General features: G+C 47.8%; 2 protein-coding genes and 1 long non-coding RNA gene across 3 annotated transcripts; 2 read left to right on the forward strand and 1 right to left on the reverse strand.

Annotated features, from left to right (window-relative positions):
• The first annotated feature begins 1,176 nt into the window (after positions 1–1,176).
• Positions 1,177–2,896, forward strand: LOC112562888. Its single transcript, XR_003098938.1, has 3 exons — positions 1,177–1,415; positions 2,150–2,406; positions 2,758–2,896. It is a non-coding gene; the product is annotated as an uncharacterized LOC112562888 (long non-coding RNA).
• A 1,941-nt stretch (positions 2,897–4,837) lies between these two features.
• LOC112563188 lies at positions 4,838–6,124 on the forward strand. Its single transcript, XM_025236977.1, has one exon. It carries the CDS (start codon positions 4,951–4,953, stop codon positions 6,094–6,096), a length of 1,146 nt encoding a protein of 381 aa, XP_025092762.1. The 5' UTR covers positions 4,838–4,950; the 3' UTR covers positions 6,097–6,124.
• A 605-nt stretch (positions 6,125–6,729) lies between these two features.
• On the reverse strand, positions 6,730–17,503 carry LOC112563187 (protein aardvark-like). The gene is made up of 20 exons (XM_025236975.1): positions 16,666–17,503; positions 16,259–16,384; positions 15,543–15,675; positions 15,150–15,278; positions 14,694–14,822; positions 14,408–14,536; positions 13,897–14,025; positions 13,359–13,487; positions 12,915–13,046; positions 12,388–12,513; positions 11,922–12,050; positions 11,406–11,537; positions 10,499–10,630; positions 10,084–10,206; positions 9,357–9,474; positions 8,323–8,467; positions 8,005–8,133; positions 7,540–7,668; positions 7,109–7,219; positions 6,730–6,863 (listed from the first exon to the last, which is right to left on the reverse strand). The coding sequence occupies exons 6-17, from the start codon at positions 14,514–14,516 to the stop codon at positions 8,074–8,076; spliced, it is 1,464 nt and encodes a 487-aa protein (XP_025092760.1). The 5' UTR covers positions 14,517–14,536; positions 14,694–14,822; positions 15,150–15,278; positions 15,543–15,675; positions 16,259–16,384; positions 16,666–17,503; the 3' UTR covers positions 6,730–6,863; positions 7,109–7,219; positions 7,540–7,668; positions 8,005–8,073.
• Between the last annotated feature and the right edge of the window lie 854 nt (positions 17,504–18,357).

The following is an 18,357-nucleotide window of genomic DNA, read 5'->3' on the forward strand; positions in this document are numbered from 1 at the left end:
GCGCACACACACACACTAACACTCACGCACTCATACACACATCTCCCACACATTCCACACACACTCTCTTACACACAAACATAACACATGCACTCTCTCACACAGCCTTTCTCTCTCACACACACACACTATCCTCCCCTCACACACACACACAGAGGTTACTGTCAGTGGTTGTTCGGACTACTCAACTACTCAACTACTCAACTACTCAACTCCGTTCTCTCACCAGTTCAGACAAGGATGTCTTTCATCTGCTTTTTATAACTGTGGAGCTACACACTACCTACATTCCTATACGCTGTGCATGTGTGTGAGCGAGAGATAAGGGCTAGAAGAGAGAAAAAAGAGAGAAAACTAATATTTATGTATGTGTGTGTGAGAGAGAAAGAGGGCAAAAGAGAAATAGAAACTAGTATTTTACCTAAGAGGACGGAGCTGCGTGTGTACCTTGTGTCTAAGAACTCCTGTTAATTATCTTAATGCTGGGTGTTGTTCACTGCCGTCTCTTGCTGTAAGTGAACACCACAATATTTGTAGCCACAGACTATTTCTGACCTGGCAAGAGAACTCTCTCTACCTGTTCTTCGGTTCTTGCCCCTCTTTCCTTCAACCCCGAGTTGTTTATTTTTCCCCTTCGGATCATTAGCCTAGCCATTATTTTCCTTTTTTTTTTTTTCATTGATTTTCCCCCTTTTATTCATTTTGACTTTTATTAAGCAGCAATTAAACAAACAAAACTGAGAAAGTGTTCAATTAAAACTGCGAACTGGGGACCGGGTGGAAACAGGATATCATAGCAGGATGTTTACTATCCCACCCGCTCTCACCAACTCCATGAGAGAAAGAGGGAGGGGCGGGGTTGGCAAAAAAAGAGAGAGCCAAGGCCTCAACGCCTAAAAGTCAACGCCGTCACCACCCGTCACGTGACCCGGAGCGCGAGCCGCAGGGTATCTCAGGCGGCGTCGTGAAGTGTGCGCGCGCACTGGAGGCGGGTGTGGGTGACGTGCGCACGACGCGACTTCGCGGATTAACAGAGTGCAGGCGTGCGTGTCGTCACGCTGACTGGCGCCGGTGGGTAGTCTCCCCCACCTCTACCCGAGATCCACCCACCCCCACCTTGTGGCTCTGATCGCCGCACCCAGTCAGTGAAGCAATGGCACCACATGGTGGCAACAGCTCACGGTGTCAGTCGTGCACCACAGCACCAGTCCTCCAGATCTTCCTCCCACCTTTACTCCCCCAGTCCTGAAAGTTGGGTGCCGTCTACTATCTGCGTTTCCATAGCAACAGCAGCTGAGAAGTGTCTCGTGGATACACCTGGCAGGTTTCTTCAAGCTACCCACGATACCCGGTAACCAGGACCCTTGTGTCGACCTGAAGACTTGTCTTCCGACAACCACTGCTGAGTCACAAAGGTAAGTGTCTGTCACTGCCAAAATATGGCATTCAGGGTGCACCACCCTCTCCACACACTCGTCCCTTGTTATTAACTGATGTCACAAATCTCCTGAAGTTGCCAGACGTAAACTCTGGACTGGCGAAACGAGTATTAAGTTCATCTGAGGGATTCCACGTTTGATGAACTGAGGGATCCTACAAGTCTTTTAAAAAAAAAAATCCCGTGTAAACACTTTCTAGTGATCAGCACTTTCCAGGATTTTCGCCAAAACCGTGTGAAAGTACATTACATTCCTACTGACATGCACGAAATACTGTACCGGGTAGTTATTGTAATCTCATTCTACCTCAAACACACTTAAACACACTTTCTCTCTCACTCTGTTTCCTATGTTAACACACATACATCACAGACATTTCACACACATAATCCATATTACCATGCACACTACTCACATCATTCAGTGATAAACAAGTAAACCTTTCTACACATTTATACACACACACTACACACATCAACACATACAGTTATACACACGCCATCTACATATTAACACACACGTACGTACACAGATTTATACACGCATAATATTATGTTCTCTGTCGGTTTGGGTATGAATATGTGTGTGCGCGCGTTTGTGTCGTCTCCTCTGTGTATGTCTGTGTGTGTCCGCCCGTCTGAGTACCCGTGTGTAGTACTCGTGTGGTACTTACACTTAACCTATATAGTCACGAGGCCCTCTGTTGGCAGCCAAACATGGAGAAGTATAAACGGGTGGTTTCACTGGACGGAGTACCCGGGCTTTAGCTTGTTCACCTGGCCTGCACCTGCTTGAGGCGGCTCTTTGAGACTCCAACGGCTGCCTGACGACAGGTGAGAGAAGGTGGACAGAGCGGCTTCAGGGCCCGGCAGCGCGGTGCTGCAGCAGGAGAGACCATCGCCGGGTGCCGGCCACAGGGGAGACTACACGAGCCGCGGTGATTACCGCCCTTCACGTCGAGAGCCGGGTAAGCTACTCGATCTTTACAACCAGAGGTTAGCCGTGCGTATGTGTTGGCGGGTGTGCGTGTGAGAGAGAGTGTGTGTGTGAGCGAGTGTGTGAGAGAGCGCTTTGAGAGAAAGAGATTGAGAGAAAGTGTTTGGGCTTATATGTGCAAATTACGACAGACAAACCGACAGACACACAAGTATACAAAAGATGAATGCAAGGAAACCAATACAAACATAACACAGGTGGACCAGGAATAGCCAGGTTGATAGAAAGGTAGAAATATAGAGTTGAAGCCAGCCAGCCAGACAGACATACACATCAATGTAATGATCCTTACTCTGTATTTTGTCTCTCCAACTGTCGCCAGAGGGCAGCGCTGTCTAAAATGTCGATACCTGCACGTGACAGGTGGCTGTGATCAGAGATCGATACCCGCACGTGACAGAGGTCGTCACGTATCGACGCCTGCGGACCACCTACAGTCGCTGGATGAGTTACCTCCCATTACGCAGGTATTCACGAGCCTCACTCTGGGTTGTGTTTTTCTTAATGACGAGATTAAGTCACGTGTCAACGACAACAAAATATCAGACTGTTGTAGGTAAATAACCAGATGAATAACCAAATAAATAATATTTCAAAAACAGCTGACTACTGAAGCTTCGAGATCAGTGTTCAGCCGAGAGTTATCCCGTGTATCAGGAGCTGGAATGTTGACTGATAGTTTCCACACACAATTTACAAGCTACCTGTTACTCACCTGGCAAACAGTCAAAGAGGGTCAAAGGCCATTCAATTGCTCGTAGGCCGTAGACTGATGACTTTTCTGAGCTTCTTCTGGGTTTTACTTACTAAAAAAATCAGTTCTTCGATTGTGTATTGTCAATATGGAATACATACAAGCAGGAACGGTCTGTTTGCGCTGTTGTTATTGTTGTTGAGACTCCTGTTAATAGTAAACACAGGAAGCGCGTGAGGACACCGCACGCTTCACTGACCGCCGACACCTGAAACATTGGGTGTCGGATCTCGCTCCCGACTACTGTGGTTCCTAACTGGTTCCTAAGGCCTTGAAAAAGATTGTGAGAGAACTCAGACGAGCATAGTACAGGACCTTGACATCAATTAACTGTCCTGAACCTTTGTTAGGGGCCGCTATAGCCGTCTTTAAACACCTGTGTGACCTTAGTCACTGGGGTCTTTCTGACTTCATTGACTAGGGTCTGTGTGACTTGATTGACTGGGGTCTGGGTGTGGCCTTAGTCACCGGGGTCTGTGTCGTTCTATTGAAATGTCTATGTGACATTTTTTAAACTATTTAATTTTTCAGTGTGACTTTAGTTACTGACGTCTGTGTGTCATCTTTAGTGTCCGTTATCTAAGTTATTTAAGTCCACGTGTGACCTTTTTTTTAAATTGAAAGGCAGTTGCGTAAACGCACTCGTTTGAAGAAGTAGTTTAGAGGCTTGTCACAGAGTTGTTTATAGAGTTTCTGCTCTGTGTAATCTATCTGGGTCACGATTTGGACAGACAGGTTTATATGGGGTTCGAACATAACCCCAAACCATACATAGGTACATACCTGTATAAAGTACGTGGAGATGGGGGTGGTATTTATATATGAGTGTGGGTGTGGCTGTGGGTATGTGGGTGTGACGATCTCACCCATGCTTCACCAGGTGACAACGGCCAAGTGGAGGGACCTGTGGCCGCAGTCGGCGATGAAGGCTTTGTGAGGTTTTCGTGCTCGACAAGGTCCTCGTGGACATGGCGGCACGCCCTCAGCCCTGTGATGTCTACCTCTGAAGTGTCAGTAGTTAACACACAGTCTGATCATGAACATTCCCAGAAACCATTTGGCAGCTGGATTGTCCATTGCAGCTGTAAATCTTCCTCCCGACTTAGAGAAGTGAATGCAGCAGTCAAGAGGTTATCAGCCTGGTGCCTTTGAAGGGAACCCGAGTTGATCACCGGCTTCTCTGGTCCTAGTGATATTACTTTTTTCTTACAGTGAGATAAAGCTTGCCCTTTGCCCTCCTGTCTCTCACATTTTTCATTGGTGGCTGAACTAAGGCGCACCACACATACATGGAATGCAACCACAATGTTCGAGACACATTTTCAATAAGTCTATCGGTCCGAGTGTCTGTGTGTAGGAGCGTGTGTCTGTATGTACACTTATGACTAAATGCATGTCTACCTGCTCATTGAGATTTAGTTTTTCTTTGCAGACCACGATGAGACGACGACGTCTGTGGCGACGACAGCGACAAATACATTTTTCGTCACATTTCTCACTTTGCCACATCCAGTAACAACAGCAGCTTCTCGTCAACACGACTTCTGCTGTCTGCCTCCACACCTAGATGTTCATCTATTCATCGTCTATGTTCATGAGGAGGTGATGTTGATGTTGATGCTGATGTTGATGAGCACCAGTGTGAAGATAAACCTACGCCATGACCAGCGACACCAGTGACGATGACTAACCTTTCCTACCCATGCCTCGTTTGTGCACCGAAATAAACCTTTGCTAGTCGCTGGCCACGTGACCGTCTCAATGTCGTCAACGTTACACACTCGCAGAGTGGCCGCCCTTTCGCTGACCCCCGCCCTTCCGGTGCAGTCACGTGGTCAGCGACGAGTGGCTCGGTCACGCCTGACCCCACTGCACGCCGCCATGTCGACTCTCGGCGCTTTCCCCGCCAGACGTGGACCAGAACTCGCCAGGACCTTCCAGGACCAGCGGCGAAAGTCTCACCCAAGATCACGTGATCCTCCTATTTTGCCGCCTCTTGGAGTCTCGCCGTTACGTCACAAGCAGCCTAGTGCTGACGTCATCCCCGGGATACCGTCGCCGTCAGACGGTGCGTCACATCTACACGTCAGCGCTGCTGCAGCGGCGGCTCATAACGTGCAGGATAGTAATACGGAGTCTACGCATGCGCAACAGCTGCTTCCGGCGGCTCACGTGCACTTGCTGACGCCTTCTCACCACCAGAGGGACTCGCGCTCCAACGTGTCAGCCTCCGACGCAGTGGAGCTCGCTCGCTGTTCACCTCTCCAACGTTCGAATCATGTCAGAAGCAAACTGGAGAGCAGAGCCCTGAAGTCGGTGAATGATGTCATCGTGGATCTGGCAACCGGAAGTGACAGACCGACGTACAGGCAGTTCATGACCCCGACCCCCCAAATAGTGACTCGGAGCAGGCAAGGGCGTGCAAGGCTGCCCAAGATGTTGCCTCACGACGAGTCGTTCTCCATCCGCCGGAAGATCGAGCAATACCGGAAGTGGCACGAGGAGCAGTACGCAGACAAACTCAAAAAGTTAAAAGTGGAAATGGAGGAGCAGAAGGCAGCGGAACTGACACTCAAGGGTGCGCCTGCGCAGTTTAGGGAGATCGACTATGCTCAGATCCTAGAGGAGAACATTCGGAACATCCTCAAGTCGCCGTCTGATCGCACCACTCACACCGACCTCACAGTCCCAGCAGGCGACGGGGCACCACAAGGTAACAGGTCACGTGAGTCCCCTGACAAATCTTGTGCCACATGGCGCACGTGGCGTGACGTCAACGACTCCTACGCCTACAGTGACGTTCAGAAGTATATCGAGGAGAATGAACTCCTACCCGCCGAGCGGGTCAAGTGGATCCGGTCGTGGATCCAGGACGTCGCCAAGGCGTGTCTGGAGGTGGAGAGTTAACAGGTGTCGAACCTCTCATCTGTCTCAGCTTCAGCATGAACGATCACACACACTTCACACACTTCACACACACTTCACACACACTTCACACACGCACACATAGAGCAAACAAGCTGGGTATGCAATGACAACACTGTACCAGCGGTTGATGAATGAACTTGCTTGGTTGGATTACTAATCCAGAAATGTTATAATACAAACATTCAGATAACTTGTGCGGGAATGTTGTGGTCAGTGAAATAATAAACAACCGACATAAACAACGGGAATCTAGAGAAGCTGCTCAGTGTCAGAGGTCACACCGACACACACAGTCCGTGTCCACAGGCTGTCATCCCCACAAAATGTAATGCATGTACAGACATTGATGGCAGGACAAAAGCGGATGTTAAAAGCTTGTTCACATTTCATGATAACTTGTCTGATATTAAATTGACCTTTGCACTGTACAGCTGTGTTGTGTAGTGGGAGAGGGTAGGACAATAAATAATCCGATGTAGTTGTTGACAGGCGGCACCCAGCTCTAGCATGACGACATAAGCCACAGACGAGACCACGGGACAACACTATTTTCAAATTGTTTCTCGAAGGCTGTAAATTTCTGGCCTAAGCACTGAAACAGTTTTATTGCAGTGTCTGAGATATACAGTTTCTGTCGCCACTCATTCGTGACTCGAGGCGTCATTTGTCGAGTGTCTCCCAGAAGGCGCTGCCAACGGGTGTTGGTGATGGAAGCAGCTTCATGGCCAGGGACCGCGAGTCGCCGGCTGTCACAAAAATAAGATTTTTATTTAATCGAGCAAAAGAAACAGCTACGAATCAAATTTGTTGGTTGTTTTTATGGTGGTGTTACTGCAGCTGCTACAAGTGAGGAGGAAAAGGCAGCGGGCTGTAGCGAAAGGGTGATGAAGTCGAGGTCGAAGGTCAGCCGAGCTAAACACCAAAAGACTCCCCTCTACCCTCCCCACACACACCACCCGTCACACAAAGGGTGCATGGTCACCTTGCTCACCCCCAAATCGCCTGAAGACCTTGGCGGCAGCTGTCAGCACCTTGTCGTTGTCGTAATGGCGGCGAACAGAGTTGATCACATACATCAGCAGCTCCAGCAGCTCTGTGGACTCTGTGGCAGACGACGAGGTAGAGGAATGTATCTCTGTACTTCATAGGATCTTTTGACATGCTTTCACACCAATACACACACGTGTCCATGCACGCACGACAGCACGTGGGAGCGTTCGTTCTTGGGTATGCGTGTGTCTGGGTCGTGGGAGGCAACTGTCTGTGTGTGCGCATGTGCAGAGTGATGGTCCGTAACTCAAATGTGACGACCGTTACATGAGACTGGTGAAGGGAAACATGAAGTTTGTCGAGAATGGTTTTCTGTGACACACAATAACACACAGTGACACAATAACAACACAATGAGCGGACAACACCCACCTGACACTCGGCATCTTTTCAACGCCCTGCACGCGCTGACCTGAATGTCCTCGTGTTCTAGAAAGCTCGACATGGACTTGAATATCGCCTGTACCACTGACTGCCCGTCCTGGGAGCCGTCTGTCATGTCTGTGAACAGTAAAACATGTAAACATGTAAACAGTACAAAACAAAGTTCTTCTTGCTCGCCGACAACCAGGCAGCAAATAAAATCCCTTCCGTCTTCTCCAGAGACACGTGGAGGGCTGATGGTGCTGTGTGTGCAACATCATTGGCCAACGCTAGAGTTCAACGTGCCATTGCCTGCAACTCCCATCAGGTCTGTAAGTGGTTCACCATGTCTAGGGACAGTTCTCCGTTTCTATCCTTGCTAGAAGGACGGAGAGTTTTCCAGTGACTACTCAAGTCTTCACTCACCACAACACTCTCATATAAAATAACATTTTCACCGTGGTCTGTGCTTACCAAGGGGAAGTAAGTCTGCAAGGGAGATAAGCGCCACTGAGTGAAGTCTGTCATCCGTTGGAAAGCGAATCATGGCAGCGATGACGTCATCGATCCCCCCGCACAAGACAACCACGTGACGCAGGTCCCCTGCACAGCGCACGACACCTATGAACACCTACAAGTGTGAACACTTACACAGACTGCAGAGATAGAGAGAAAAAACAAAAAGTCACAAAGACTCATCAGTAGCACAAATATTAAATAAACATAAAATAAACATGGAAAGCGTGTTACACTCGACACTCTAGTCTCGATACCCGCCGCCTGTTCACTAACCCAGGTGTTCAGCGATGCAGGAAAGGGTGCGCACCCGACCAGCTGCAGCTCCGGCTCCTCGGGAAACGTCCTCAGCGTCTGCAGCACCCGAGTCACCGCCAGCTCCCCCACCAGACTCGCAGCCTCTTCAGACGACCCTCGGCCTCTAGACAAAGTCAAAGGTCAATAGTACATTGGCGTGAGCAGTGTTCACTGACTGTTCTCGCATCCAGTACAAACTGTCCGTGCTGTGTTCTCTGCAGGCTCCTTAATTATTTCTATGAACTTCTCTTCCTTTACATTAGAGCCAGACTACTCCGCTCTTCGTCTGACCACTGTGTCCTCGCTATTCCTGTCACCAACAAACGGTCACAGGATGTTTAGTTGCTGGGTAGTGAAAGGATGGACCTCTCTCTCCTTCCATATCCACCACCTAACCGCCATTGAATGTAGTTAATGTTTCACTCAATACACACCTCGTGCTTGAACAACAGTGAACACAATGCTAGTCTATCATCAGCCCACCCGTCCTCAGTTCTAGTTACCCGATTCCTCTTTGCGATTACTAGATTAGTCATCTTTTATTGGTCATCAGTTGTGTTGTTCATCCTTCCATCCTTCGTTTGTTGTCTCTGTCTTGTTCTTGTCTCAAGCACGATGAGCATTCTCCTTACGACTGTGAGTATATGCTATACAAATCATGCGTTATTGTTGTTGTTGTTGTTGTTGTTGTTGTTGTTGTTGTTGTCTGTGTCTTGTCTACGTTACAACAATTCCCGTTTCATAACTTGTTTGTTTTTTGTTTTCTTTTTGTTTTTTTGAATGTTGATCACTTTGAGATGTCGCTTGATGTGTAAAGGAGAATAATAAAGAGATGACACCAGGATACTGAGAGAAAGACCCTGACTGTGAACATCAGGAGTGGGAGGCCAGAGACTGGACCTGAACACAGGAGTTCGGGAGGTTCACTGTGAGCGACAGGTGTAGCTGGGGCCACCCGAGTAGTTAAACACCCCTGTCAAGACAGAGATAGTTTACAAATGTTCTGTGCTCACCCACCGAAAGCAATCGTAGCGATGATGCGACATGCGCTGAGGTGAATTTCTGGCTCGTACCGGAAGTGGTTCATTGTCGACAGAATGACGTCAAGCCACCCGCTTGTCACCAAGGTACCTGCACAAAAAAAGCTCTTTATAGTCGTTTAGTCCAATAACTTTCTCATGGAGTGGCCCTATATTATTATTTAAAGGACTGCTGGCTTACAAATCATTAAGTGAGCGATTCTTGAGCTGCTTGAGTGAACTATGCACACAGGTACACGCGCACTGACAGATTAGTTGTTACTGCCAGCTGGATAGAATAACCGTTCAGACTCCATTTGAATGCATTATTTACTCAACAAGGATAAGTTCATATGTTGTTTTTCTCCGGATGACTGGGGATGCTTTGCAAGAGAGTGTTGTCATCAAAACATCACATCTAAGTTCCTGCTGCTTCAACTTTAGATATGGAGGCTGGAATGGAAGCAACATGGAGGCTGGAAGCGCTCTAACTAGGTAGACCTATGGTTGTAAAGATTTCGGGCTTGACGGTTTGTATGTATGAAAGGTGCGGTTTGCTCATATTTTGAGAATTCTCATCTTACCATGAACTTAGTTCATATGTTCAACAGTTAGGGAAGCTAAGGAAAAAAATTCTTATATTGTCTTGGAGTATATTTGTCACAACTGCCAGTCCATTGTGAGGCTCAGGACACAGTGTGTGACACACAGGCGCACTGACCTGACTTCAGGAGGTTGCGGAGACCTTGACACAAGCTGAGAGCAATGTCAGGGTTGTCGGGGGAGCAGGACTGCAGGAGGACTAAGGTCCGCTCTGTCTTTCCCCGCTGGTCCTCGGTCAGGTCTGAGAGACAGCAGGAATGAGATACGTTTACAGCAAACACGAGAAACCACTTTCACATCCTCCTTGTCATTAAATCCTCTTATCTGCATGATGTAACCTGTCATAGTGTGATAGCGGGTAGACAAACAAACCACACCCAGTCAGTAAAGTGGGATTCCATCGAGTCCTCCATATCTCAATAAGCACTCCACGGTCATATACACATGTACTGTTGTGGATATTACGGTAGTAAACTGCCTGCATGAGGTCTGTAGTTGACCTCTGAACCTATGAACTTTGCCTAGAGGCTAACCTGGCAGCGATGTGAAGCCACACAAGATACGAGAGGCAAAGACCCGGATGTCGTCGGATGGCTGGCCGCACGTGCCGATGTCTACGATGGTGTCAAAGCCACGCTCGTCAATCAGCTGCCGACACACTTCCTCTGTGAACATGTGAACATGTGAATATGTCACACTGTGTTTCCCCAACATACAAACAAGACAGTCCAAAGCAATAACAAATATAATACTTTCCCGAAAGAAACTTAATTTTACCAACAAGAAAAAAAACCCATTGACATTGTCCGTCAAAATTAATAAATTTTGGAGAAATATAAAGGAGAGAGAGAGGGACAGACAGACAGACACACAAAGACGATAATCTCCCTTGTTCTTGTTATCACGTGATCTTTCTTGGAGTCACAATGTACAGCAGTAAGTAGTTTGGGTTTTTTAAAAACTTAAGAGTGGAGAGATTACAGAGGTCTATAAGGGAAGAGGCAACAAATCCCGGCATTTAAACTCGAGTGGCGCTGAGTGCAGCGTGTGAAGGATCCTAGTAACCTCCCTTGAGAACGTGTGTAAATACTCTTTTACAGCCGCTTGTCGCACCCACAAATAACAGCTTCCAAGAATATTGGGTAGCAATTAGTCCTAGCACACACCCACACATACCCTAGAGAGAGTCACACACAACTACAGAGAGAGACACACAGACACACTACAGAGACACACACTAGAGGGAGACACACACACAGAGACTATTTTTGATGACTGTCATTTAGAAGTTATTTTTAACTGTAATTATATTTTCCACCATGACTATATTTTTCTTCTGTTTGCTCCCTACGATTACCAAGTCCAGGGATAAATTGCTGTCACGTGAGCCATGTGATTAGCCGCTGTACCCAGTCACAAACAGCGTCACGTGACACTCACCCAGGTCCACAAGGTTGCCTATTGTCTTGAGCACGGCCACGGTGATGTCCGGGTGGCCTGGGAAGTTGCGCAGGGTTGACAGCAGGGTGGGCACCGCCCCGTTGGTCTTGGCTCGCATCTTGTTGTCTGTAACTGTCAACATTTACAGTAAACATTTAGTTTGTGTCTATCAGGAGGACATAACTCTGCGAGACTTGCTTGAGGAACAGAAGTCAGGACAAATGACAGTTTGTGACGTCAGGAGTTTTCTAAAATAAATACAACTTCTTTGTTTCTGAATACGAGCACGCGCCTGTACATTCTATGTCAAGGTTAGTGTTTTACAGTATACAGTCTTGTGTACAGTAATGATTTTACTCACAATTATACTTATGATTTCTGTTGTTTCTATGGTTACACAAAGTTACAGAAATACTTTCAATCAAGATAAGCGAGAGGCAGGATGGTTGATAGAAATGTGTGAGACACCAAAAAGATGAGGAGAGCCCTTGACATGCTGCAGGGTGTGACACTCACTGTCAGCTGTCAGGTTCATCAGTGCCATGCAGCTGCACAGTAGGATGTCCACACAGCTGTCCATGTTGAGGATGGCGGCGATGACAGCCTGCGATGCGCCTTGTTGTTCTGTTGACTTGCGGAGATGTTCTGCAACAACACCGGGCTTAATGTCAGCACATCCACCTCCAGCGACTGTACACTGTGACTAGAGGACCGACATCCACGGACAGGAACTGCGGTGACACTAGTGTCATCAGCATGGACATGTCAAGCATCTGACATATTGTCCACTAAATGGACTACAAACAATTCTCGTGGCTGACAAACATTTATGTTTATTCCACTTGTCAGACTCAGCTGCTGGCACGGCGTAAAACTCAACCAACCAGCGTGTTTCACGTGTGTGTGTGTGACTTGCTGTTTGTGTTTTTCTGGCTGTGATTGGGTAGGTGATGTTTAGATTCTTTTGAAACACGTGTTTTACCTGTTACCGCCATGTTTCCGATGATGCGGCAGCCGTTGTCCTGAATGCAACGATTTTCAGGAAGTGACGTCATGACAGAGATTATACTCCTCAGGCCCCCGTCAGAAAGAAGAGACCTATAGACTTCTGCTGGGACAAAATAATCATCATCATCATCAATCATCATCAATCATCATCATCGTCGTCGTCGTCATCATCATCATCATCCATTAATATCATCATCTGGTGTTAAAGAAGACGAACTAAGTAGCTAATTAGAAGTAGCTAATTGTGTTTGGTGTGTGTGTTGTGAGTGTGTGACAGAGAGAGAGAAATAATATTTATCACTGCTTATGGCGTTGTCCGTGCGTTTTTAATCCATGATTTGTTCTGCACGTTTGAGACTGAAAACTATATTTTAAAAAAAAAATTTTACAAAAAGGGAGGAGGCTAAGAGTCCGGGTCCAGTCGTAGTAGTGGTAGTCTGGTAGAGGAACTAAGGACAGGGTGAAGGGCTAAGCACAGAGATCCAGGAGGAGTTGACTCACCCTCTGTGTTGGCGATCTGACCAAAGGCTACCATCACCTTCTCCAGAAGCTCCACGCTCTCCGGAAATGTTCGGCAAACACTGGTCAGCACAGCGACCACCCTGTGGGTCGACACACAGGGCAGGGTGGAGTCTGTAGACACACAGGGTACAGTGGGGTCAGTGGACATACAGGTGTCTGTGCACCATACCCCTCGAGGCAGGATGCAACTGAAAAATTGAGAAGGGAGGGTCTGGTGCCTAAGAAAGTTTCTAGAACTATCTAGTCTTTAACTGTAGTCTTTACAACTCAAAAAACAACGTTTTCCAGTTTTCCTAAATGTTCACGGTGTGTTATTATTAATATACATTATGTATCAAGCCGACTCTTTTTTATTTTCTTTCTCCTTGTTCTCACTATTTTCTTCTGTAGTACTGTTGGCGAGAGGGTTCAGAGGTGACCTACCCAGGGTGCTGATGTTGCACAGGACGGTGACGCCGTAGTCCTGTAACTGCTCTTCACGTGGAAACGTCTCTAACGTCCTCAGCAGCACGTGCAGGCCGCCCAAGGACACGAACTCCTCGCAGGTCTTCTCTACAAACAAAAACTTAATACACGTACTTCCCGACAGTCTCTGGCATAGATCATTATTTCAAGCACCATCAGTCAGTTACGCTCGTTGTGTCAGTCGAGAGATGAAACATATCAGTAATGTGTTATTTCCGTAACCTTTAACCTCCACCCAAAATGCATAAATTTTAGCGTTTTAGCTCTGTGATTTTTTAAAATTTTTAAATAAAGATCTGTCGTGCATGTAGTTTGCAGCAGACAGATGACAAGGAGGTTATTTCTATCACCGTCCTCCAAATAATCTTGTTCTCCTTCCTCCCTTCTTTCTCCCGTCCCCACCACACCTACTCCTCCTACACGACGGACTCACGAGAGAAGCCAGAATGTGGAAACACCAAACTGCCGGCAAGATGGATGTCATGGCAACACTTACCTGTGCTTGTGAGGCAGGCCAGGGCCCAGCATCCACAGTCCTTCACACTCATGTTGCTCTTGTCTGATGTCATCGCCGTGAGCACCGTCTCCGTCGCTCCAGCTTGTGCCACGTCTACACACGTGTCGTCTGCAACATGGGGACAACACCTTGTGTAGTGCACCCTCCTCCCTAGAGCAGAGTGAGTCAGTCAGTGAGTGAGTGAGGAAAATGATAGTAAAGGAGATGACAACACCTTGAGCAACAACAGCGACCACACATTTTGAGTGAAGGGCTGATTCGTTTGTCCACCTCACCATCTCGTTGCTTTGTCATCGTCATCGCCACAGTCTCATCTTCATGCCACATTTACTCGCCAGTAGCATTAATATAAACATCTCTGAGTCTTTGCCTTTAACATCGTCTCTTTATAAAGACACCTCCAAGCACAGTAAATAAATACTCATGTACCCATTGTACTCTGTCAATCAAAGAGTTAAGTCAAGGTTGAGAGGTCAGTTCCCACTCGTACCGTAGAAAGCAAAGCTGCCGAGGGCCCGGCAGCCGTTCTCCAAGATGTCGCAGTCGTCGTAGAATCGGTTCATCATGGAGATGATGGTGTGCACGCCGCCCACCAACATCAGCTGCTGCGCCGTCTCCACTGTAAGGAGTGAGCAGAGCTCAGCATCAGGTGATAAAAAAATTATAAAGGAAAGCGGCGAGAGAGGGAGGTAGGAAGGTGGCAGGACAATGGAGGACAAAAAAAAAACAAAGTTCAATAGAGAGAAAGAGAACTCCGTCAGCTACCGACTACCTACCGGAAATGACGAGATTTGCCGAGGACGAAGCAGCACTGACTCACGATGACCCTGTCATGCGCATGTCTAGACATCACGCCAGAACCTCGCAGTGGCAGCCTTGACTCACGAGCTCCCAGGTGATGTCCCCTGTCAACATGTTGCTTACTGTTACCCCGGTGGTCATTCTCTGATATTGCCCTCAGGCTGAGTACCTGACCTCAAGAGTCCAGTAGCTAAACCAGAATCTTAATCAACATTTTACTTGTCTTGTCCGTCTTTAGAATAAAAAGTTTGCGGAGAAAAAATATTATTATTAATTCATCCATACGACCAAAAGATGATGACAAGGATCTGGATGATTGCAGGACATCCGACCACGTGACCATTACACCAATGTGCAGGACATTATCTTTAGACTAACAAGATAAAGTAGCTTTACACAAGTCGTTCTGCTAGCTTTGACCAGGTGAGTACCAGGTGTGGACAGGTAGCCCAGGAGACTCAACACCAGCCGCGTGATGTCCACGTTGTCGTCATAGCGACGCAGAGTGCGAGCCAAGACCGACACTCCGCCATTGTGGGAGATGTGCATGCAGTTGGCCTCTGGACACAAACAAACATTTGGTGTTTACAGCTCAACACTCTTGAGATGTACAGAGTTATGGTCCTTGTCATGTCATTCAATGTTAGCTAGTGATTGCGTCCCCTGCCATCATGTCAGGAATAGTGGCGAGTGAGTCTGTATATCTGTGTGAGTGTTTTGTTGGTGTGTAACACAAGTGTGTATGTCTGTGTAATATTTTTGTTGACCTATTTTTGTGTATGTCTGTGTGTGACTAACATCAGATGTTTGAGTCATTGCCTCACCTGACACAGCCGCCATTCTCAGCAGTGACGAGCACGCCTGACGCTGGAAGCTCTTCTCTTTCCGGAAATAGGCGCATGGCGTTGAGGACACAGGAAATGGCGTCAGCTTTGGCCAACACAACCTTCACCGTCTCTACCATCAACATGATGTAAGTACATACACACTAGTCTACCGTTACAACTCTTGAGCTCTCTCTTTCTTTCTCAGTGTCAAGTCTCTCTCTCTCCAACACACGTGTACCTGTATATGTGTACATGCATTGTTGTACATGTGTACTATAGTTGTATACCTGTATATTGTTGTAGTATGAATTCGTAGAGTCGTACACAAGCAGTATAGCTGTACACATGAAGTGTAATTATATTTGTGCAGTATAGTTGCACACATGTATTGGAGGTGTATACATGATGTATACTTGTGTATACGTTGTATATGTGTAGTACAGTGGTAGGCATACAATATAGCTTATATTTGTAGTGCCGTTATATACATGTAGTATAGTTTCACATACTATAGCGTAAGTGTATAGACGTGTAGTGTAGCAGTATATCTGTAGTATGGTAGTAGTGTAGAAAGCAGTATATTTGTTATTATATAGAATATATGTAGTATAGTGGTATACAAGCAGTATACTTGTTTATAACTAGTACACATGTAGTATACTACAACAACAGTAACGCTGCCCGTCACATCTAGAGAGGTCAAATCAACTCACCCTCATTTGCATAATGACCAACGTTCTGGCATCCAAGCAGCTGGTTGTCATAGTTACTGCTGTTCTCGCGCATGGTGCGAATGCAGGAGTTGATGGACACCCGGCGCTTGTCGTCAAGGGTAACCGCTGAGGGTTGATTACAAAATAATAATAATACATACATCAGCTCTCATCGGGATCAGAAGGGATCTCATCGGCAGCATCTGTCATCATTATCATGATCTTCGTCGTCGTCGTCCTCGTCCTCGTCAATGAATGCGAGTACCGTGGTCAACGAAAGTCGGAATGTATGCGTGTCATGTTTGTGATTTCAGGGTACGTTAACGGGTACTGTTCGGTCAAACTGAATGATCTCCCTTTGTCTTCATGTACCCTTCACCATCAAAATAAACAAAGCTGGAACGTACCTGTGGGCGAGGGCGGCATACACGCACAAGAGCTGCTGCGTCTCTCAGTAGGTATTCCGTTCACGGGATGCGAATCAGACGTCACACAGAGTGAAGGTGTGGAGCTCGAAAGACCCGGATGTTGCAAGGCTCGGTGAGTAAGAGGCTCACCTTCAGTGGAAGGCTCTTGCATTAACACCTGAAGATTAGGGTAAGCCTTCAGCAGTGTTTGGTTCACCGCTCTACGCTGGTGACGCTGAAGGTACGTCCGTTGCTGGTGACGTTGCACACTGGTAACGTCACAGTCAGCTCCGCGTTTGTCACACTCGTCTCTCTGAGTTTACTCCTGCCTCATGGTCGACATCAGGTAAGTCCAGGTGAGGGTCTCCAAGCTGGAGGTTATGTCACAGGAAGACTCACTCGCTGTCCTGCCAGCCTCCAACATCCGGGCTAATGTCTCCTTGGAGCTTCTGCGGCGGGGAGGAAGCGCCCCATACGGTCACTCGTAAAAGCGAAGAATTTAGAAGGGGAGGAAACTCGGGTCGTCCTTTTAGGAAGGAGGGTTATAGAGTTGCGCCTGGTTCTATCCGGGAACTCGAAGCATAAGGCTATGGAGTGGCGGCGAGCCGGGGATTCGATCCCTCTCACCCCAGGTGCCAGGGAAGGGAGAAGCTTTTCCTGCGACTGCACCTTGCAGCCAGGGTCCTTCTGGAAGTCTCCATCCGTATCAGTAATGGAGACCCGGGCACCTTCAACAGCGGCGTCTCCTACAACCATGTCGTCGCTCTTCCTCCATCCTGTGTTTATTCTTTCCTCACATTTCATCTCTTGGTTTCCGGAGCAGCGTTCAAAAGCGCGTTCAGTTCTTTGATTGGTCCTGATCGATGGTATCGGCGCTTGTGACGTCATGACTTCCAGAGGACTTGCTTCTCCTGATGATGGACTGAAGTCTGCCCTCGCTGGCTCGTAGTGCTTCGGAAGAACAAGCAAGCACCGAGCTTCTCGCGACGAAAGGCGAGATCGGACGTGTCGACCCGGAACTGACCTCTTGCCGGACCTCGCCAGCGAGGTTGTCTTTGTCGCCACCCAGAGGGTCTTTGTCCGTGATGTCTTCTCCACTGCTTCTAGACGATTTGTCAAATATTTTGTGATCTGCAGCATGTCGTTCTTGTTGCTCATATTCTGAACGACTGTAGCCACTTACACACTGGGTGGAGCTGATGTTCTCTGTCATCTCGACGGAAGTAGGAAGACTGTATCCATGGTTACCAGTTTCTTTCTCCGGCAAGCCGTTCTCTGACGATCGGGTAGATGTCTCCGAGCTCAGAGCCAGTGGCCTGGGAGAGGATTTAGAGATGAGAGAGGCCGAGCCCTCGATGCTGATGGCTCGCTTGTATCTGACCTCCACCAGGCGGGGACTCAACGACGGTTCTCTTTCGGACGCAGGGGAAGATAATCCAACGGAGGATGATACCGGGGAGCTGCAAAGACCAAGGTGGCCAAGGGAAAAGGGCGACTCGGGCCTCTCTACAGGCATTCTAACCATACACGAGTGGGACTCACGCTCCACGCGCTCGGCGATGGGGGGAAGAGATCCTAGCAGGTTGTTTGGCCGGAAGTTGGTTTCAGAACCACGGCACGAGCAGAGACGTTTACGTGTGACGTGTGAGTCGCAGGAGGAAGGTCTGAGCGGGCGATGTTAAAGCGGATGTC

This window comes from Pomacea canaliculata, linkage group LG4 (genome assembly GCF_003073045.1).
Source record: "Pomacea canaliculata isolate SZHN2017 linkage group LG4, ASM307304v1, whole genome shotgun sequence".
Lineage (NCBI taxonomy): Eukaryota > Metazoa > Mollusca > Gastropoda > Architaenioglossa > Ampullariidae > Pomacea > Pomacea canaliculata.